General features: G+C 48.5%; 1 protein-coding gene across 1 annotated transcript in view; it reads right to left on the bottom strand.

Moving 5' to 3' along the window:
• Nucleotides 1–16,760, bottom strand: part of ACAP3 (ArfGAP with coiled-coil, ankyrin repeat and PH domains 3) — a 101,351-nt gene that overhangs the window by 19,828 nt on the left and 64,763 nt on the right. Inside the window, exons 12-21 of the mRNA XM_019541740.1 lie at nt 10,820–10,932; nt 6,830–6,881; nt 6,245–6,345; nt 4,718–4,829; nt 3,912–4,120; nt 2,717–2,786; nt 2,507–2,601; nt 1,391–1,605; nt 676–780; nt 142–243 (exon numbers count right to left, since the gene is read on the bottom strand). Of these exons, the coding sequence (XP_019397285.1) occupies nt 142–243; nt 676–780; nt 1,391–1,605; nt 2,507–2,601; nt 2,717–2,786; nt 3,912–4,120; nt 4,718–4,829; nt 6,245–6,345; nt 6,830–6,881; nt 10,820–10,932 (1,174 nt within the window). The remainder of the gene's footprint in view (nt 1–141; nt 244–675; nt 781–1,390; nt 1,606–2,506; nt 2,602–2,716; nt 2,787–3,911; nt 4,121–4,717; nt 4,830–6,244; nt 6,346–6,829; nt 6,882–10,819; nt 10,933–16,760) is intronic.

The raw sequence follows: 16,760 nt of genomic DNA, 5'->3' as shown, positions 1-16,760 counted from the left end.
TCTGCCTATCATTTTCCTGAGGCCTCTGTTATAGCGTTCTAATGGCGTAGTTTAAAAGAATACATCGCTTCCTCTGACTTTTGCCTGGAACAAGTGAAATCTGTGGGTCTCTTGCTGCTAGCTGCTATGGCGTCACCTTACCTCCGTCCAGGAGGAACGGCGTACCGCTCCCACCGGGACCAATGCCACTGCCACTCCATGGGCCAGCTCCTAGCGGGTGCTGCATAGAGATGTGGCTGGCACCTAAGAGGAAGGTGGACGGAATGTGAGGGGAGTTAATTGTCACAAGCAAAAATAATTAAAAAAAAAATGTTAGCAGTAAGGCTGGCTTAAAAAAAAATAGAAAAAGCTGATGGGATGTTCAGGTTGGGGAGAAAGGGCATGGAAAAAAAATCCCATCCACCAAAATAGCAAGACCAGGGATTGATTGGAAAGAGATTTAAAAAAAAGATAAGTGTGATAAAATTGGGAAATGGGTCAGGGCTAGTGCAAGTAACTCCCCCTCACTCTCTCTTTAAACGTTAGCCCCAGTGTGTGTGTGTTCTCTAGTCAACTGGCCACCTTTCCAGTGAGGGCTGGTACCTTGCCATCAGTCTGGTGCAATGCACATGCCCTAGAAGAAGTGGGAAATAAAGACATGCCAGCAGCACAGCTGCTCCCTTTATTTATACTTACTGCGTGGTCCAGAGCCGGCGCCTGTGTCAAAGTAGGAGAAGAGGGAGTCCAGCTCATCCGGGCAGAAGAGAGAGTCTCGCCTGAATTTCCTCTCCAGTGTGGCAGCTGTTGGCAAGGGAGGGATGTTTAAACTTGTAGGAGCAGGGGAAAAGAAAACCCCATGCTTGTGTTTGTATAATCTGAGCCTGGAAAGTGAGCCTGCAGATCTATGCAAAGAAAATTATAAGTAGTCTGTTGGACACGGCAAAACCGCTGTTACACTGTGACATTTGGGGCAGTGGGTGACCCTGCATAAGGACAGACTCTGCTCTGGACCAGCTGAATAAGAACAATAAAGCTAGTCTGAATGTGTTGATAGTTTGGACATGATGATGAACAAGCAAGTAAAGGATCAAGGTAGCAGTTTAGAGGAGACCTTTGATCATCCTAATGTATTGGTCCCACCTGGAAGATGGTCATGCCATCTTCCTGGCCTAGAAGAGGTAGCTTGTAAGGGAATTGAACTGGAAAGCTATATAAAAGGCATGCTTGTGCAATGGTGTGAGCACTCATAAGGCTGCAGCCGCTAGAGGGAGGCAGTATCACACACATTTTATCACAGCAGATCTATCTAGAGCAGAGGCCAGCATTGCAAAAACATGAGGAGCCGTTTGGACAGATGGGTGTAGCATGCAGCATGTTGCACTGGAAAATGGGAATCTGGGGCTGTTCCCACCTGATGACAGTGCTGCCGGCGATGCATTTCCTGCCTCGTGGCGGTACTTCCTGCGAGCCGTGGGTGCTTTTGTGGTGCTGTTGTGCCGCTGGCACTTCTTCACACTCCAGCGCCGGGGTTTCCTCTCGTTGTCCACCAGGGCCTCAGTGTTAGGCAGCTTCTTCAGGAATTTCTTCTCCACATATTTGACCTTGATCCAGGCTTCCTTGTCTTGTCTGTAGGGAGAACAAAGCAAGCATATACTCTGCAGCTCATGTCAGACACACAGCGCCAAGAAGGCCCAGCCACTGCAGGATCCTTGGAGCATACGGTGAAAGGTGGGTCCCTTGCAGCTGCAGGGCAGCTCCTCTCCCTGTCATTTAGGGTAGTGAGGACTGTAACACGAGGGCAAGATGTGAGGATGCTTGCTTGCCACTGCTTCCCTTGATCTCTTGCTCTTTACAAGGATTTTACATCTACCTTGTAAATAAAGTCAAGAAGGAGCTAGCCCTAAACCTCAGCACACCACAGCTCTGTCCCCAGTTCTGCCATAGACTCGCTCTGGGCCTGGGGCATGTCACTAAAGGCAGAATCCTGAAACCCAGTGGCCCAGTCAGGCTTCCTAATAAAGAGCCTGGTTAACAGAGATGCTGAACGACCACAGATGGATCCCACCCATTCACAGATCTAGGCTGGAGGATATCCCATGCAGCTCAGTGGCAAGTGCTGTGAGAGGCAGCACTCTGAGAGGGGTTAAAGGCAGAAACCTGGGCATGGTAGGGGCATGGAAAAGCCTATTGAGAGACCAGAGCTGTGCCTTGGCAGGTAGCATGGAGGCAGGGGGAGGTAAAATGGGAAGAAGGGTGTCTACTGCAAAAAATGAAGCAGATTCCCAGTACCAAAGCAGCAAAACTAACCAGTACTGTGATCTGTTCAGTGGTCTCCTTTTGCGCCGTCCACTGCACACCATTGCTGTCCAACAGGCATGTGTAGGGCTAATCTAATCCCTTTCTTTTCCCTTTTCTGCAGCTCTTCCACATGGAAAAACAGGATCCCTACTGACCCCATAGCCAGAACCTCAAGGACAGAGCTGTGGGGAGGCACTGAAAGAAGCTAAGCAGAGGGGCTCAGACTTACCGGGAGCTCCCTGACGTGGGCTTCTTCAGTCCCAGCTCTTCACACTGTGCTTCATAAATCTGATTCATGGTGGTGTTCCCCAGCTCACACATCAGCTGCGATAGGGCAGGGGAGGGAGAAAGCAGTCAGCAAAGGCACTGCAATTCCTTTCATCCTTGGCCCCAAGAGAGGGATTCTGCCCCAGCTCTGACACTGAAAACCAGCACTCACTTTCAATAACTCCGGCTCCCAGGAATCCAGTGTGAGAGATCGGACCTTGGAACAGTGAACGCCCAGACTCCTGGAGAACCAAAGGGGAGATGGGAAAGGGTTGTAGGCTTCAAAGCAGACTTTGTACATCAAAGAGGAGCCCCGAGCAGGTGGCAGGATGAATGGAAGTGAGCGCAATTCATACGCATACAATGCAAGTCACAGATTGAGAGAGAGGCAGAACCAGGCACACACAGAACAGTTCCCTCCCCTGCGGGGAGTTCCCATAGCTCTATTTAATGCCTTGTGCGATAAAGGCACCCTGCTGAGATACTTAGCTTTCAATTGTTTTATGTTTATATTTATACTCCCTAATTAGAATTAGCCCTTGGAAATCTGGAAGGGAAATATGTTTCCTTATTTGACATTTGTATCTTACCGTGACACCTGCCTGCTGGCTTGTTGTGGTAAGGTTTTTTAGGAGAGCTAAGCTGGGTGCCCATGGTTTGTTATTAGAGGGGGTTAAAAGCAGGAACACTTTACACTTATGCAACACTTTGCACCTGAAGATCTCAAAGTGCTTCACAACAGCATGTAAGGTTTAAATCCAGAAAGGCCAGAGCAGCTGAACAATTTATCCAGTGAAAGTCAATAGCAGCTGGGAATAAAATCTAGGTCTTCTGACTTCCAGAATACTCCTTTATCTTAACTGCAATTTTCACAGGGAAAATAGGATAGATAACTTTCAGGATAATTGCACCTTCTATAATTGCTGCAGACTTTGAGTGATGCTGTATTTTAAAATGTTAAGTTGAAGTAGTTTCATTCCAGTCAAGATCACAAATCAGACCATTTAGTGATGTGCTTTATGGTTCTTTATTTGTGCAGATCTACTCAACATACACAGGAGGTAGAAACTGTTACCCGGGGGGAGGGGGGGGTGTATGTATATGTATGTGTGTGTGTATACACACATACATACATATATATACACATGCATAAAATATATAGGTCTGATGGAGTGTGTGCATGTGTGCATGCATGTGCATGAGAGAGAGATATGCCTGTGCATATGAGCATGCATGCACACACACACACACAGAGGCTTCTGTGCCTTTGAACATGGCTCTGTAAGCACAAGTCAGCTATAACACAGGCATCCCCCAGAGGCAGGGAAGCAAAGCACCCAGCCACTAAGACTGCATTTGCACAGTACCTGTGGATCCCAGAGCACTCGATGCACAGCAGAATGCCCAGGTTGATACTGGCCCACCGGGGATCCGACTGACCACAATCACAGCACTGGTCATTTCCAGGAATGCTCTGGACTCTCTGCAGGATGGTCTCTCCCTTCACGTTGCGGTCCCGGGAGTCCGTGGCAGAGTCAATGCTGCTAGTAGATGGGGAGGCAGTCCGGTCCAGTCTCTGCAGGGAGACAAGGGGACGGACTGTGTGCTTTGCAGCCCAGCCTCTGACTGGTCCCAGACTCTGGGAAGCTAGATGTAGCGTAGCTCAAGAGGCTTGATTATTTGAATGAAGGTCATTTCTGTCGTTCCAGAGGTACTCTACAATCATACTGAAAAGCACTCAAATTCCAGAGTGGGTTTTATACCTCATAGTCACAGGGGGAAAGTGCCAGAGAGAGGAGCCTGAAGCAGCATTAGTTAAGGAAAGCCGGGGATGAGGATACCTGTTTGGCTCATCCCCTTTGAACCAGAGTCTGGGAACAAGATGAACTGGGAATTATTCACCTGTGCTGCCAACCTGTGCCCCCATACAGCAACACAGAGCAGCAACCCCTTTCAAAAGGCCACAGTGCTCCTTAAGGGAAAATGTCCCGCAGGGCAGTGAGTCCTGGGATGAGGATGTGAGGAAGGCAAAGGCTTCAGGACTGCTCTTTACTCTTGGCTCTGATTTGGCCTGCCCTGTGTGCTCAGCAGCACCTGGCCCTCCCCAAGGTGCCCATGCCTGCTAGCCATTGTGAGCTGCACGACTAGCCTCAGTGCTTGCCGTCTGACTCACTTCGATGTAGTAGCTGTCAGGGCTCTCCCGGTACGCGGAGGCAATGCTCGCCTGAACTGCCTGGATCCAGGCCTGGCGCAGCTTCTCCGAGTCGGCTTGCAGCATGCAGCTTCTGTCAGGGAAGAGGCCGCAGAACAACGGGTTGGTAAAAGGCCATGGGAAGGGAGCTGCAGCTGCATTGGGCACCTGAATTTTATTTACAGCCAGCTAGACAAGCTCAGCACTTTTCTCTGTGCCCAACTCCCTTGGGCAAACGCAACAGGGACAGCAAGCAGCCTGCGGCAGTTCATCTCTCGCCGAGATTATTTCCGTTTCCTGGACACCATTCACCCCCCACCCCATCATTGCCCACAAGGCTGCTCTCATTCTCCTTCCTTGAGGTTTCACTATAAGATGCCCCAGCCAACTCCCCTCTCGGCCGCAGCAGGGTCGGAGAGATGCTGGAGCGCCCCTCACGGCCCTGGACCGCGGGTCACTGCTCACATCCTGCTGTAGGGCCAGTATAAGCAATGAAAGCGCCACAGCTCCCCACTGGAACCTCCCTGGGGCTAGGAAAGATTTCATCTGATAGTTTATATCAAAGGGAAACCTATTTCCTCCCACACGCACTCACACTCCCCCCCACCTCCCCATCACACGGACACAAACGTGCTTGCTTCCTTCACATCACGTCTCCCTTTTCCCTCCCACATTCGCAGAAGCTTTCTGACCCTCACAAACACGCCAAACACACACCTTCCTTCCCCCAGCACCTTTTCCTCAACCCTCCCCCTTCATCTGCCCTGATGCTTTCATGCAACTCAGGGAGAAATGCTGGTAACGCAGCACCATGTGAGAGAGAGCAGACACTTGGCCCAGTCCATTATAGATTCCCTTCAGGCATTATTCAGCAGGACTGGCTGCTCTCTGTCTGATGGGCTGTCTCCAAACACCGCTGCGTGACAGCTGGTGACATTTGCACTCCTCTGCCTCCCTCCTTTCCACCTGCCCCACTTGGCGAGAAGCACCTCTCAGTCTCTCCCAGCAAAAATCTGGTAGACCTCAGGAGAAAGTCCCTTTCACACCGCTTGTGTCCACTCCTCCTCACTACCTGGATCCATGCAAGGGAGGCAGGGATGGCATTGCCCCTTCATTCCTATAGTGATGAGTATAGAGCCAGAGCACCAGGTTTTTAACCCTCTCAGAGTTAGGGGTGTTTGGAGCCCAAACCCAGATGTAGTTATGCATTTCACAAGCCCTGGATTGCAATCCCTTTGCCCACTTCTAACTTTTCAGCCTTTCAGGTGCAGGCTTGGATTTAGAAAAGCAGATTCAAACTCTCTGACTGGGGCCTGTGTCTAATGTTGCTGCTTCTAGGTTCTCCAGGACAATCCCTCTTCCTTACAGAATGGCAACTCGGAGCACAAGGAAGCCCGCTCTCTCCCAATGAGTTGTAGACCAGGCCAGTGTCTACTTGCCGGTTGCCCTACAAGTCCCCACCTAATCACACTACTTTGTTCTATGGCCAGAAAAAGCCCCAAAACTTACTTGGTAGGGGAGACAACCTCAAAGCAAAACCTCCTTTCTATATCTTCACAGGGCTTGACAGTACAGAGACGCAGGTCTTCCACCACTACAGTGAGGACATCCTAAAAAGAAAGAGAATGGGCACCTGTCTGTGGACTGCAGGCAGCTTGGCACTTTCTCCAACACCAGGATGTCAGACGTCACAGCAGCACAAGTTCCTGCTGCATTTTTATTCGGACCATCCTGGAAATGCTCTAAGAACAGGTATTCTCATGGCATCTCCAATACCAGGAGTGAAAAAGAGGTGCAGGGGGAAACCAATAGAAAGAGCAATCAGCTGAACGTTTAAGAAACAGGGGTCCTGGGAACATGGCCACTCATTTCCTCTGTTAGACAGCAATGCCAAAGTGATTTAACCACTGATCCCTGCCATGCGGTTCTCGGAACAGCTTGGGTCCTGAGCAGGGAAATATCGGAGTGGAAATTTCAGCCCACGCTTGCTGTCAGAGCTTCAAATTCATCCTCCGCCCTCTGCTCATCCCCAAACAGCAGGGCATCAGATGAGATGACTAATCTGCTCATGTCACCTGGGGCAAGCTCACTGACCTTTAGCTTCTTCTGGTATACCAGCTGGCTGTTCTGTATGGAGAACCACCTCCTGAGGAGAGACAGGGAGGAAAGAAGAGGCATTGGAGCAAGTGACTAGTAACAATGTGAAAAGGTGAGATGCAGCCACCTTTCCCCTGAAGGACAGGACATCTCTGCTTTTGCAAAATAATGCCATTCATTCCAAGAAGCATGGAAGATATGACCCGGGTAATGAAGCTTTGCATTTTTATAGCACTATCCTTCTGAGAACAAACAAGTACTTTGCAAGATGAGCGAATGACAGCATTTAGCACTAAGATGCTATGGGGACACATGTCCTAGATATGTCTGTGGATACATTTCTAGAAAGGAAAGACAGGTTGAGAGAAAGAGGTAGTGTTAGAAAATTATATACTTTATTGTTTGCACAGATATATCCACCCAAGTAGTCCCTCTGCCCCCATTACAGCCAGTGAGGCGGCTGCAAGCGTCACGTTAGGGTGGTATATGGCTGCATTAGGATCAGGGAACTGGCTGAAACAGGAGTGAGGGATTTCATAGATTTCATAGACATCAGGGCTGGAAGGGACCTCGGGAGATCATCGAGTCCATGATGATCTGCTACAAGCTTCCAACAGTCTGATTTCCACCCAAATCGGACTCACCGAATGTGCGTTCCAATCCCTGGCTTTAACCCTAACCCCAAAGTCACAGCCTTACCCCATCTCCGGGGTAGCTCTGTCCCTGATGTCACTGCCTCAGTTATGTATCCCACATGAGGTCACTGCCCCAGAGCCTAGATAACATTTAGATTAGAGGAAATTAGGCTTTTCTGGGGGCAGTTGTCTTTCACCAAAATCAACAGAGTTCTGATCATTGTTATCCAGGATATTCCCTGAAAAGTCCACGAAAATTTCAAAATCCACTGTATAACAAAAGGAGGGACCACCAGAGAAATGCCACTGAGTCAAGGGTACAGCTTTGATTTGCCAGGGCAAATGTTTCTGGATTTTATCAGCATGTTATGGAAGTCTACCCATCCACTCACCTATCATCCCTAGTAGCACACACCACCACAGAATTTCTGAGCATCTTACGCTGGAAAAATGAAGGCACGCACAGAAGCTAACTGATTTGTCTGAGTCTATGTCAAACTAAGGAATATAATGCAGATGGTCTCACTCCATTCCTGTGATTTCCCTATAAAGTCATCTCTCTGGGAAGCAGGGAGCTGAGCGGCTACGTTTCATGAAGGATGGGCATGCAGCTGGGTGAGGAAAGGGTCAGAAAGCCTTGAATTTAAACGTTATTTAGACTTGCACCTTGCCCTCAACGTGCAAGAGAATTCATTTTCCTGGGAAAACAAAATGAGCGACACTTCTATTTCTATCTTTGCAGAGACATTAGAGAGACATAAAAGGTGACATTAATAAAAGATGAACTGTCTGCCAGGAATCAGAGGAACGGAGGTAACGAGAGGCCTTTTCGCTTGCTCAGTAGCCCCTTTTGATCAGCCTGTGAATATGCTTGGATCTGCAGCTCGTTGCGCTCCCTGTTGTGACAGCCATCCCCCCTGACAATGGCAGTGGTGTATCCTCCAGGATCTTTTCTGTCACAGGAAGCCAAGAAGAAGTCTGCTTTCTGAAACTGTGAGCCTGGGTGCCGCTTCTTGCAGTCCCAAGTCTCTTTCCGTTTGGATTTCCTGGCTGGGGCAACAGCTTTAGGGCATGCACTGGCATACAGGGCTGATTCTTACCCTGAACTCTTAGGCTTTGGTTTGTACAGGTGCATATGTGTCTCACAGGGGTAAAGGTTGTAGCCGTGTTGGTCTAAGGACATCGGCAGACAAGGTGCTTTGGGTAAAACTGGTACCTTTTATCAGACCAACTCAAATAGTTGGAAAACATTCTTCTTTGCAAGCTTTTGGGCACAAACACCCTTTGCCAGGCTGAGAAAGCATCCGCAGTTTCTCACAGAGGCTTTTTCCCCAGGGATCCTGAAATCACGGTCACATCTCTCTATGTATGGGGTGGGCGGGGGGAGTGTGGAGGTCTCTAAGTAGGTGGGATGAAGGGGGGCTGTGGCTGTGAATAGCTGTGATGTGGAGGTATGGGAGACTATGAATAGCTGGAATGTGTAGGGAGAATGCAGATGGCTGCGAATAGCTTGAATTTGAATGTGCGGGATACAGATTGCTATGAATAGCTGAAGCATCCCACTTTCGCCCCAGATTTGTCAGGTGTATTAGACAGAAACAAAAGCCTGGCTCCCTGCAGAAGAAGGTGCCTTTGGGATAAGTCTAGGGTACCTTCTCCAGCTTTACATCAGAAATGCTGAGGGCTGACCCACGAATCATTCTGAGGTCCGGCTCAGATGAGTTATAGCTCATGGGCCTGCGAGCACCATGTGCAAACCTCCGCAATGCTGGGCTGAGTATCTCCGGGGAACAGCTGTTCTCACAGGAATATGTCACTCTGGCTTTAGGTCCCTCAGGAGCCCCTGAGGTGCACACAATGCACTTGAATGTCATGAAAATGGAAAAGCCTTGGTGCAGAAACATTAGACCAAACCATGCTGGACTCTGCAAGACAGGCTCAGTGTGAGTCTGGGGTAACGATCTGGAGAGGGAAGGAATGACTTTGAACAACGTTTCTCCCCCTAGGCATGACATCAACTTGCCGCCTCCTGGCTGAGAAAGGGTGGGCCATGTATGCACATGCCAGGAACTGTTCAGCACGTTCGGTTTGCTCCAACAGGGCAGCAATACATCTCTGCCTCACTGCAGAATATATCCTGATCATGCTCAGAAACCCATGCTCTCAGGAGCCTGTCATTATACTGCCATGTCAAGAGTTGGGGGTCAAAGAGGCACTGATTTCACATGCTAGAAATAGAATCTGATGGCTTGAACCCCACTTTCACTTGCAGCTGTTCAAGTGAAGCCCCCTGCCTTGCCCAAGAGATGCCAGGCTTACTGACATCAATCAAAGAAAGAACATGAAATCCCCCTCTTGCCTGCACTTCGCCAAGGTCCCGGGAAGCTCTACTGTAGAAGGCAGGCTAGCATTTCAAATGAAACATCATCTGAAATATTTATAAGGGACTAGCAGAAGGGTCAGTGCCTGGAGGGAGCAGATCTCCACTCCTTGCTGCACAGCTGACGTTTCCAGGCTCCCACCTCTCATTGCCTTGCAAAGCAAGGCTGTCTGATACGAGCAGCTCTTGAAAGTCATGTTTGTCCTGCTGTGTTAGATGTTCCTCTTGATGGTTACAACCGTACAGCTTTCCTGGGGCCCGACTCCAGCTGCTTTGTGTCCTGCCTTCCAAGCATGGAGCCTGGTAGCTGGCCCATCAAGGAAGCTGCTCACTGTCATGCTTTCTGACTTTGCAAAGGTGCAGTGAACCTCAGGCAGGTTTTTGTTTCTCAAGCCCAGCCCATTAGGAGTATACCAGTTCTCGGTAAAAAAAACAAACAAAAAAAGAAACAGGCTAGTCCCAATGAAAGCAAGCAGTCTCACGTGCCATTTCCAGCAGTAACACTTCACTGGATTGGAGGAAAGTGGGAAAATATGGAAGTGATACTAAAAGAAAGATTTCCTGACTTTCGGTGGAAACCCTTTTAGCATTAAGAAGCCAGGAAAAGCCATTTTATCTTTCAAATTATCTTCACAGCGTACAAAACATAAAACATTTAGCTCTTTTTAATAGGTTTAGTCAGTTCTATCCCAAACAGGCCAGAATTGCAGGACCCGTCCCGTTCCCCACCATTATATCACAAAATCCCACAAGTTCAGCACTCACAGAGAGAAGCAATAGCACAGCTTAGCAGTAGGAAATCTCTGTACTGAAAAGCTCATCAGCCTGGAGCTGCTGAAGTCATCTCAGCAAAGGTAGATGTCACAAGAGATGTACCAAATCAGTGCCAGGCACTGCTAGATGCCCTTCCAGTCCTGAGCCAAAATCAAAACCCTCATCCAGCCACCAAATGCATCAGGTTTGATTACTCACCGGTTCCACGTTTTGAAAGCATTGCTTGCTCGCTTGAAGAGGTAGCCTTCCATCACCACTCCATTGGGGGCATCAACGTTAAATTCCACCTTGGAGTCATCATAGGAGAAGTCCTGCAGATTTAAACAGATTGAGAAAATATGTGCAACAGTGGTACCACTCCATGCCACAGAAGCTCTGGTGATGAGGATGATCAAAATCCCGACCTACATGGGAAATCTGGATGCCACAGCAGCACATTGGGGTTAGGATTGGGAGGAATAATATCCCAAGGGAAAATATAGAAAAAGGTCCTGTAGTTGACTTAGTGGTTTAACATGGTTTAACTTGGGTCTCCCTCTGGAGGCCTAAGTTCCAAACCTTGACTAGGGTACTAGAAAAAACAGATTTGATGGTCTGTGCCTTTGTCTTCAAAGCAGTCTAGTTTACATCATGAAAGTACTCCCATTTTGGTACTAAGCAATAATCATCACGATGGCATCTTGCTCTGGTCCAGAAGTCTGAGGTGCAGAGGTTGAAAGACAGAGGGCTTCAAGTCGGAAGTGAGATGTAGTGAGAAAGTGTTGGGTGATTCCAGGACTGGAACAGCAATACACATCAGGCTTGAGGAGCCCTGGCTGGAATTGCAGAGGGTTATAGGACTGGGGCAACAAGAAGTGCTCTTCCGTGGGCAGAGGCATGGGGCCAGCCGCGTGAAAGCCAAGCGGTAAAATAGCTGAGGTCAGGCAGGGCAGAAGAGAAGTAGGCATATTTATACGATCCCGTGTCCTTCGCAGTCATGGTGATGGATGTCCCCTTCCATAATTTGTGCTTGCCTTATTTCCTCCAACTGCCTGGCCACCCTAATTGTCAGTGGGGCACTGGACTCAGTCAGTTTGTTGCAGCTCCAAATGCTTTTTCTTTCCTGGGGTTAGAATCCAACTGGCCAGGCTTAGGCACAAGTGCACCCTCTTCTGAAGACGGTCATCAGCATTTTGATACGAGGATTCTCCACAAAGCACTGTCCTTGGGCAGGTGTATTGCACACAATGCTCCTGAAAACCCTCCCAGCAGAATCCATGCCTCACAGGACGCTCCACTCCAGCAGCCCCCACTTTAGCAGATTGCAACCATCACTGGGAGCCATTAGCTATTTTCACTCCAACAGACTTAGCTGTTTCTATTGTTCAGAGGAAGCCACATAAATGTGGTTAACTACTGCTCCTCCTCCAGGGAAGGCTGTGGTTATGCCAGCAGCTAAGGAAAGAGAGGCTCGGTGGTATCTCTTGATGGCTGAAAATTTCCAAGCTCTAAATGCAATCTTCAGCTGGAAGGGAACTGACAGTGGGGTGCTGCTCAGTGAAGGTACCCTGTATATCTGGTGATGGTGTGCCCTGCCAGTGCCTATGGCTCCGATCACAGCAAAAAGAGGAATAAAGGAAATAGTAACTCACTCGTTTCTTAGCAGTCCGTGCTATTTCTAATTTCCCAGGCAAACAGAGGCTTCTCAGTCACATCTCTCTCTACCCCGTGTCCCATGATACCATGCTACTCTACCAACCTGAGCTGCCTTTCTGTGCTTGACACTGTTACACCAGTCCTCCCAGATGGGGACAGCCAGGAAGGGAGAAGGCTACAGCAATACATGGGAAGGTCTGCTCCCTGGAGAGGATCATGTCTCCCGCACATGGGAAACCGGGTCATGGACTCTGAATGACTTCCCCCACCGCCCTGGAGCACTAAGCCAACCTCTTGTCCACTATATTCAAGTACTCCAATTCCAGGTGCTTCCCCCGTGCACAAATATTTCTCCTTGCATTGCTTGATTCACAGGACCAACCACACTATGGTGAGAAGCGGCACCATTAGCTTAAGTGCCTTTCCCAGCTCAGCATATAAAGACCCCAGCGAGGTTGGGTTGCTAGGCAACATGCACTTCAGTCTCATTAGGATGACTTATTTCTATGTTTGGTGATGATGCCAGCTTGCCAGGGAGGTGTCATAATAAGAATAATACTGATAGAGGAGGAGGAGATATAATGGGACAAGCCTGAGTCATTCCTTGAAAAGACAGCAGGATGCCCAATTAGCCAGGGGAAGCTATGCTGTAAGGCTCCAATTACAGAGGGCCACTCCACCTCAAATTTACTTGCCATTAAAGGAGGTAAATCCCATGTGGTCTCCTTTGTGGCTGCTTTTCCGTCGTATCGCAAACAAAGGCTGGAAGGATCTTGCTTGAAGAAGCACAAATCCCCAGCTGGCTCCACTGGTGGCGGTGGAATCGCTCCAGCTCGAGGCTGGTGTGAATGGGATGAGAATCCGGCCTGTGTGTTTTACCGTAAATACCACGAGCACCCAACCAGCGCCACCCTCCAGAGTGGACGGCAAATGCTTCCCAGTGGACGGCAAATGCTCTTTAAACAGTCACTGTGCAGTGTTTCACTTTCGAGAAGAGCTCCTACCGGGGACCCTGTATGCTAGCAGGACTTCTTCAGCTGCCCCCAGATAAACACCACTTGTTAAGGGAAAGGCAAGAGGCTTGCTGATGAAGGCGAGAACAGATGGGCCATATGCATTGTGGGGGTAAATCAACAAAAAAGTCAATTGGGGTCAACCCAGGTGTGAACTGAGCCCTGCGTTTGTTTATACGAATGGCACTTTGCTCCGTTTTAATTAGCTCGAGCCAGGATTGTGCGGCACGTCGTTCAAAAAAAAAATTGGTGACAGCATGCATTCGGGCACAAAATGATCAACAGCATGTAGAGAGCTTCCTTGCCTTCCAAAGATCTCTGACTTGTACCAGTCTAGAGAGTTACACACACACACACACGTAGTATATACACTACTAATAGGAAACTGAAAGCTGCACATGGCTAAAGAGAAAGACATCTGGCTGCACTAGTTCAAGAACCCTTTTTCTCTTCGAACCCCTTTTCTTTATCAAGAACAGTCTGTGGGACAAACTCTTTGCATACTTGCAGTGGTGAAATTCCCAGGAAGCTCCACTGACATCAGCCAAGATACACAAGGGCAGCGGAAGGCAGCATGCGGGCCCTGGAGCAATAAGCTGGATTTGCGAACTACATCTAAGTAGAGGAAGAGATGTGAGGGATAGCACCTGTCCACACTGTCTCTGATAACATACCCTTGTGCATATCCCGTAGGTATCACTGACTATGTTTCATTTAGCCGCTCTGGTTTTTGAGAAGGGAGCACATTGCTATATACCACGCTGCAGTGGGAGAAAAGGGAAAAATCCAGAATCCCCCCCTCCAAAAAAAAACCCCCAAAAAACAAAAAACCCAAGAATCATTTTCCCTTTGTCAACAAGGCAGAGAAAAACAGAGAAATTTTGGAAACGGCTTGGATAACTTAAAGGTAACCAAGGCACAATTCGATTGCGTGGTGCGTTAAACACCCCTTCCAGTCACAGATGGCATCAGAGAGGATTGATTGCTATCTGCAGAAGGAAAATGGAAGTCAAATCCATTAAGAGAGACACACAGAGGCAAAATAACCTTTTGTCTTAAAGAGAGGTTTAACCCTTCCAGTTCAATGCCTTGGTAGCATAGCATCTGGGCAACCCTGCTGGATCTAAGCCCCTAGCATCTTCTCAACTCCTTACTCCTCTTTTATTAAAAATCTAATCACATTATTAATTAAAGTTAATCAATATTAAAAAAATCTGACACTGAAAATCAGCTGGGATGCTTTAAAAACTGATTCCAGTGCATTCATGGTTGTATCTCACCCTGGCACGCCGGCCACTGAAAGTAGAGGGGACAGAGAACCAGGGTTTGAACAGAGGAATTGCTGCTAGAATAGCTGCCTAACTGGCAAAGTCGCATTCCCAAATGCTGATCCTCAGGGTCTTCCCAGCGTCAGCAGGGAAAGTTTTTTCAAGCCCCTGAAGAGCTTTTTCAGGCCCCTGAGAAAATAATATGGCCAGTTGGGTTTGAATAACACCACGGGGCAGTCCTAGCTACATATTGTTGGTCTGCAAACTATACCCGACAAACTTGCCCTTCTCTGGGCATGTGTACAAGTGCAAAATTAATACATTTCATAGATATTACGGCTGGAAGGGGCCTTGCAAGATCATCGGGTTAAGCTGATGAAAGGCTGCTGGGGTCAAACGATCCTAGCAAGATAAACATCCAAGGGTATCTTAAAGGTGTCCAGAGCAGGTGCTTCCACCACTTCCAGGGAGTCTATTCCAGACTCTGGGGACTCAGATGGTAAACAAGTTTTTTCTTGTGTCCAACCTAAAACAGTCTTCCTTGAGTTTGTGACCATTACACCTTGTCTTCCCTTGGTGGTGCCCGGATGGATAGACATTCTCCCAGTTCCCAGTGCACACATCTAACATACTTACAGGCTGCCACCAAGTCCCCCCTGAGCCTTCGTTTCTCCAAGCTGAAGAGTCCCATGTCCCTCAGCCTTTCCTTGTAAGACTTGGCACTTATTACACAGGAGTTTATTGCTCCCACATGCTGTGTTTACATATGTGGTCAGGACTGCAGCATATTGAGCCAGGTTGGAGCAGCCCTGGCTGGCAAGGGGCCTGGGGATCAGCCTGCCAGCCTGGGGCTGCTCCAACGTGGCTCAACACGCTGCAGAGGGGCTGGCTGGAGCACAAGGGTGCTCCAGTGTGGTGCTAGCCGGCGGGCAGCCCCTGCACTGAAGCACCCTTGTGCCCCAGCCAGCCACGGGCAACATCTGCACATAAGCTGCTGTGGAGTAAAAAACTACACAGTAGAATAGTACTTGTATTTACACATACTATCCTGCTGCGGAGTTTATTAGTTTACTCCAGCCTAATAGCACTGCGTGTGTAGATGCCGAGACATTTACTACAGCTAATTAGTCTGCTCCACAGTAAACATCTCGTGTAGATGTGCTCTCTTGTCTAACCCTCACATGTGCTATTCACTGAAAGACAATCAGGACGTGTAGTAGAGCTAATATCTATTCTTAAAACAACAAGATTTTTGTAAAAAAGTCTTTGATCGCTAATAATAGATATCATCTCTACTGCGAGTCCTGATTGCCTTTTCCTCTAGATCAATACGGCTACAGCCTGGGTACCATTCACTGAAAGAAGCATTTATTGCTGCTGGCCTTGTGGGGACAACTCAAAGAGCCTTGGCTGGAGTCCCTTCAGCCAGCCCTCCAGCAGAGGGGATACAACAAACCCAGCTGGAGATTTCTACTCCAAGCAGAGGGAGAAAAAAAATCAGGCTTTTTCTTTGCAAACCAAGCAGCCCATCTGTGGGACTCACTGAGGGGGAAAGAATAGGTAACCCCACCAAGCCGTTCCCATAGAGTGACCTTCCTGAGAGTTTAAAGGGGCTGAATGAGCAAGGCAAAAGGCTCACATTACAGGCTCTACAGGGGTCTCCTGCTGTTGTTTCATCTCCTACCTAAGCGCACATGCCCTAGAAGGGGAATCAGCTTTGGTTTTAATGGACTGTCTTTTGTCAGCCTCCTAACATCATTGCTGTGTGAGACGACCGGACAAGCTTGCTCTAGTTTTTAGTTCAATTTAAACTGATTGCTCCACTGGCATGTTTTGCACCATGCTCATCTCTGCTGCTTGACTGTGTATCACCATGTTATTTTCTATGACCATTAGGTCAGGGAAACAGCCTGGGAGGTTGAGGGGGGGGGAATCACTTTCCAAATAGTATCTGGCTACAATTGTCTGTGCGATGGTGAGGTAGCTACCAGGGCAACCATTTGGAGCGCACAACAGGAAAAGAAACCAGCCACACTCCAAAATAAGAAAGCAGATCTGGCATCTTCTGTTCTCTTTGCTTGCACATAGTTTCAATAAATCAAGCTGGGCCTACCTCATGGCCCCTGCCCCTTCCAGCCCCATTGCTTTGAATTTACACTCTCGAGGCTGGGAGCTGATGGCTTTTAATAAATGACATCACAATGGTTTCCATGGCAGTTCATT

The sequence above is a fragment of the Crocodylus porosus genome, unplaced genomic scaffold (genome assembly GCF_001723895.1).
Source record: "Crocodylus porosus isolate Cpor-Errol unplaced genomic scaffold, CroPor_comp1, whole genome shotgun sequence".
NCBI classification, from domain to species: Eukaryota; Metazoa; Chordata; order Crocodylia; family Crocodylidae; genus Crocodylus; species Crocodylus porosus.
The sequence above is the reverse complement of the archived record's forward strand: the minus strand, read 5'-3'. Positions and strand labels throughout refer to the sequence as shown.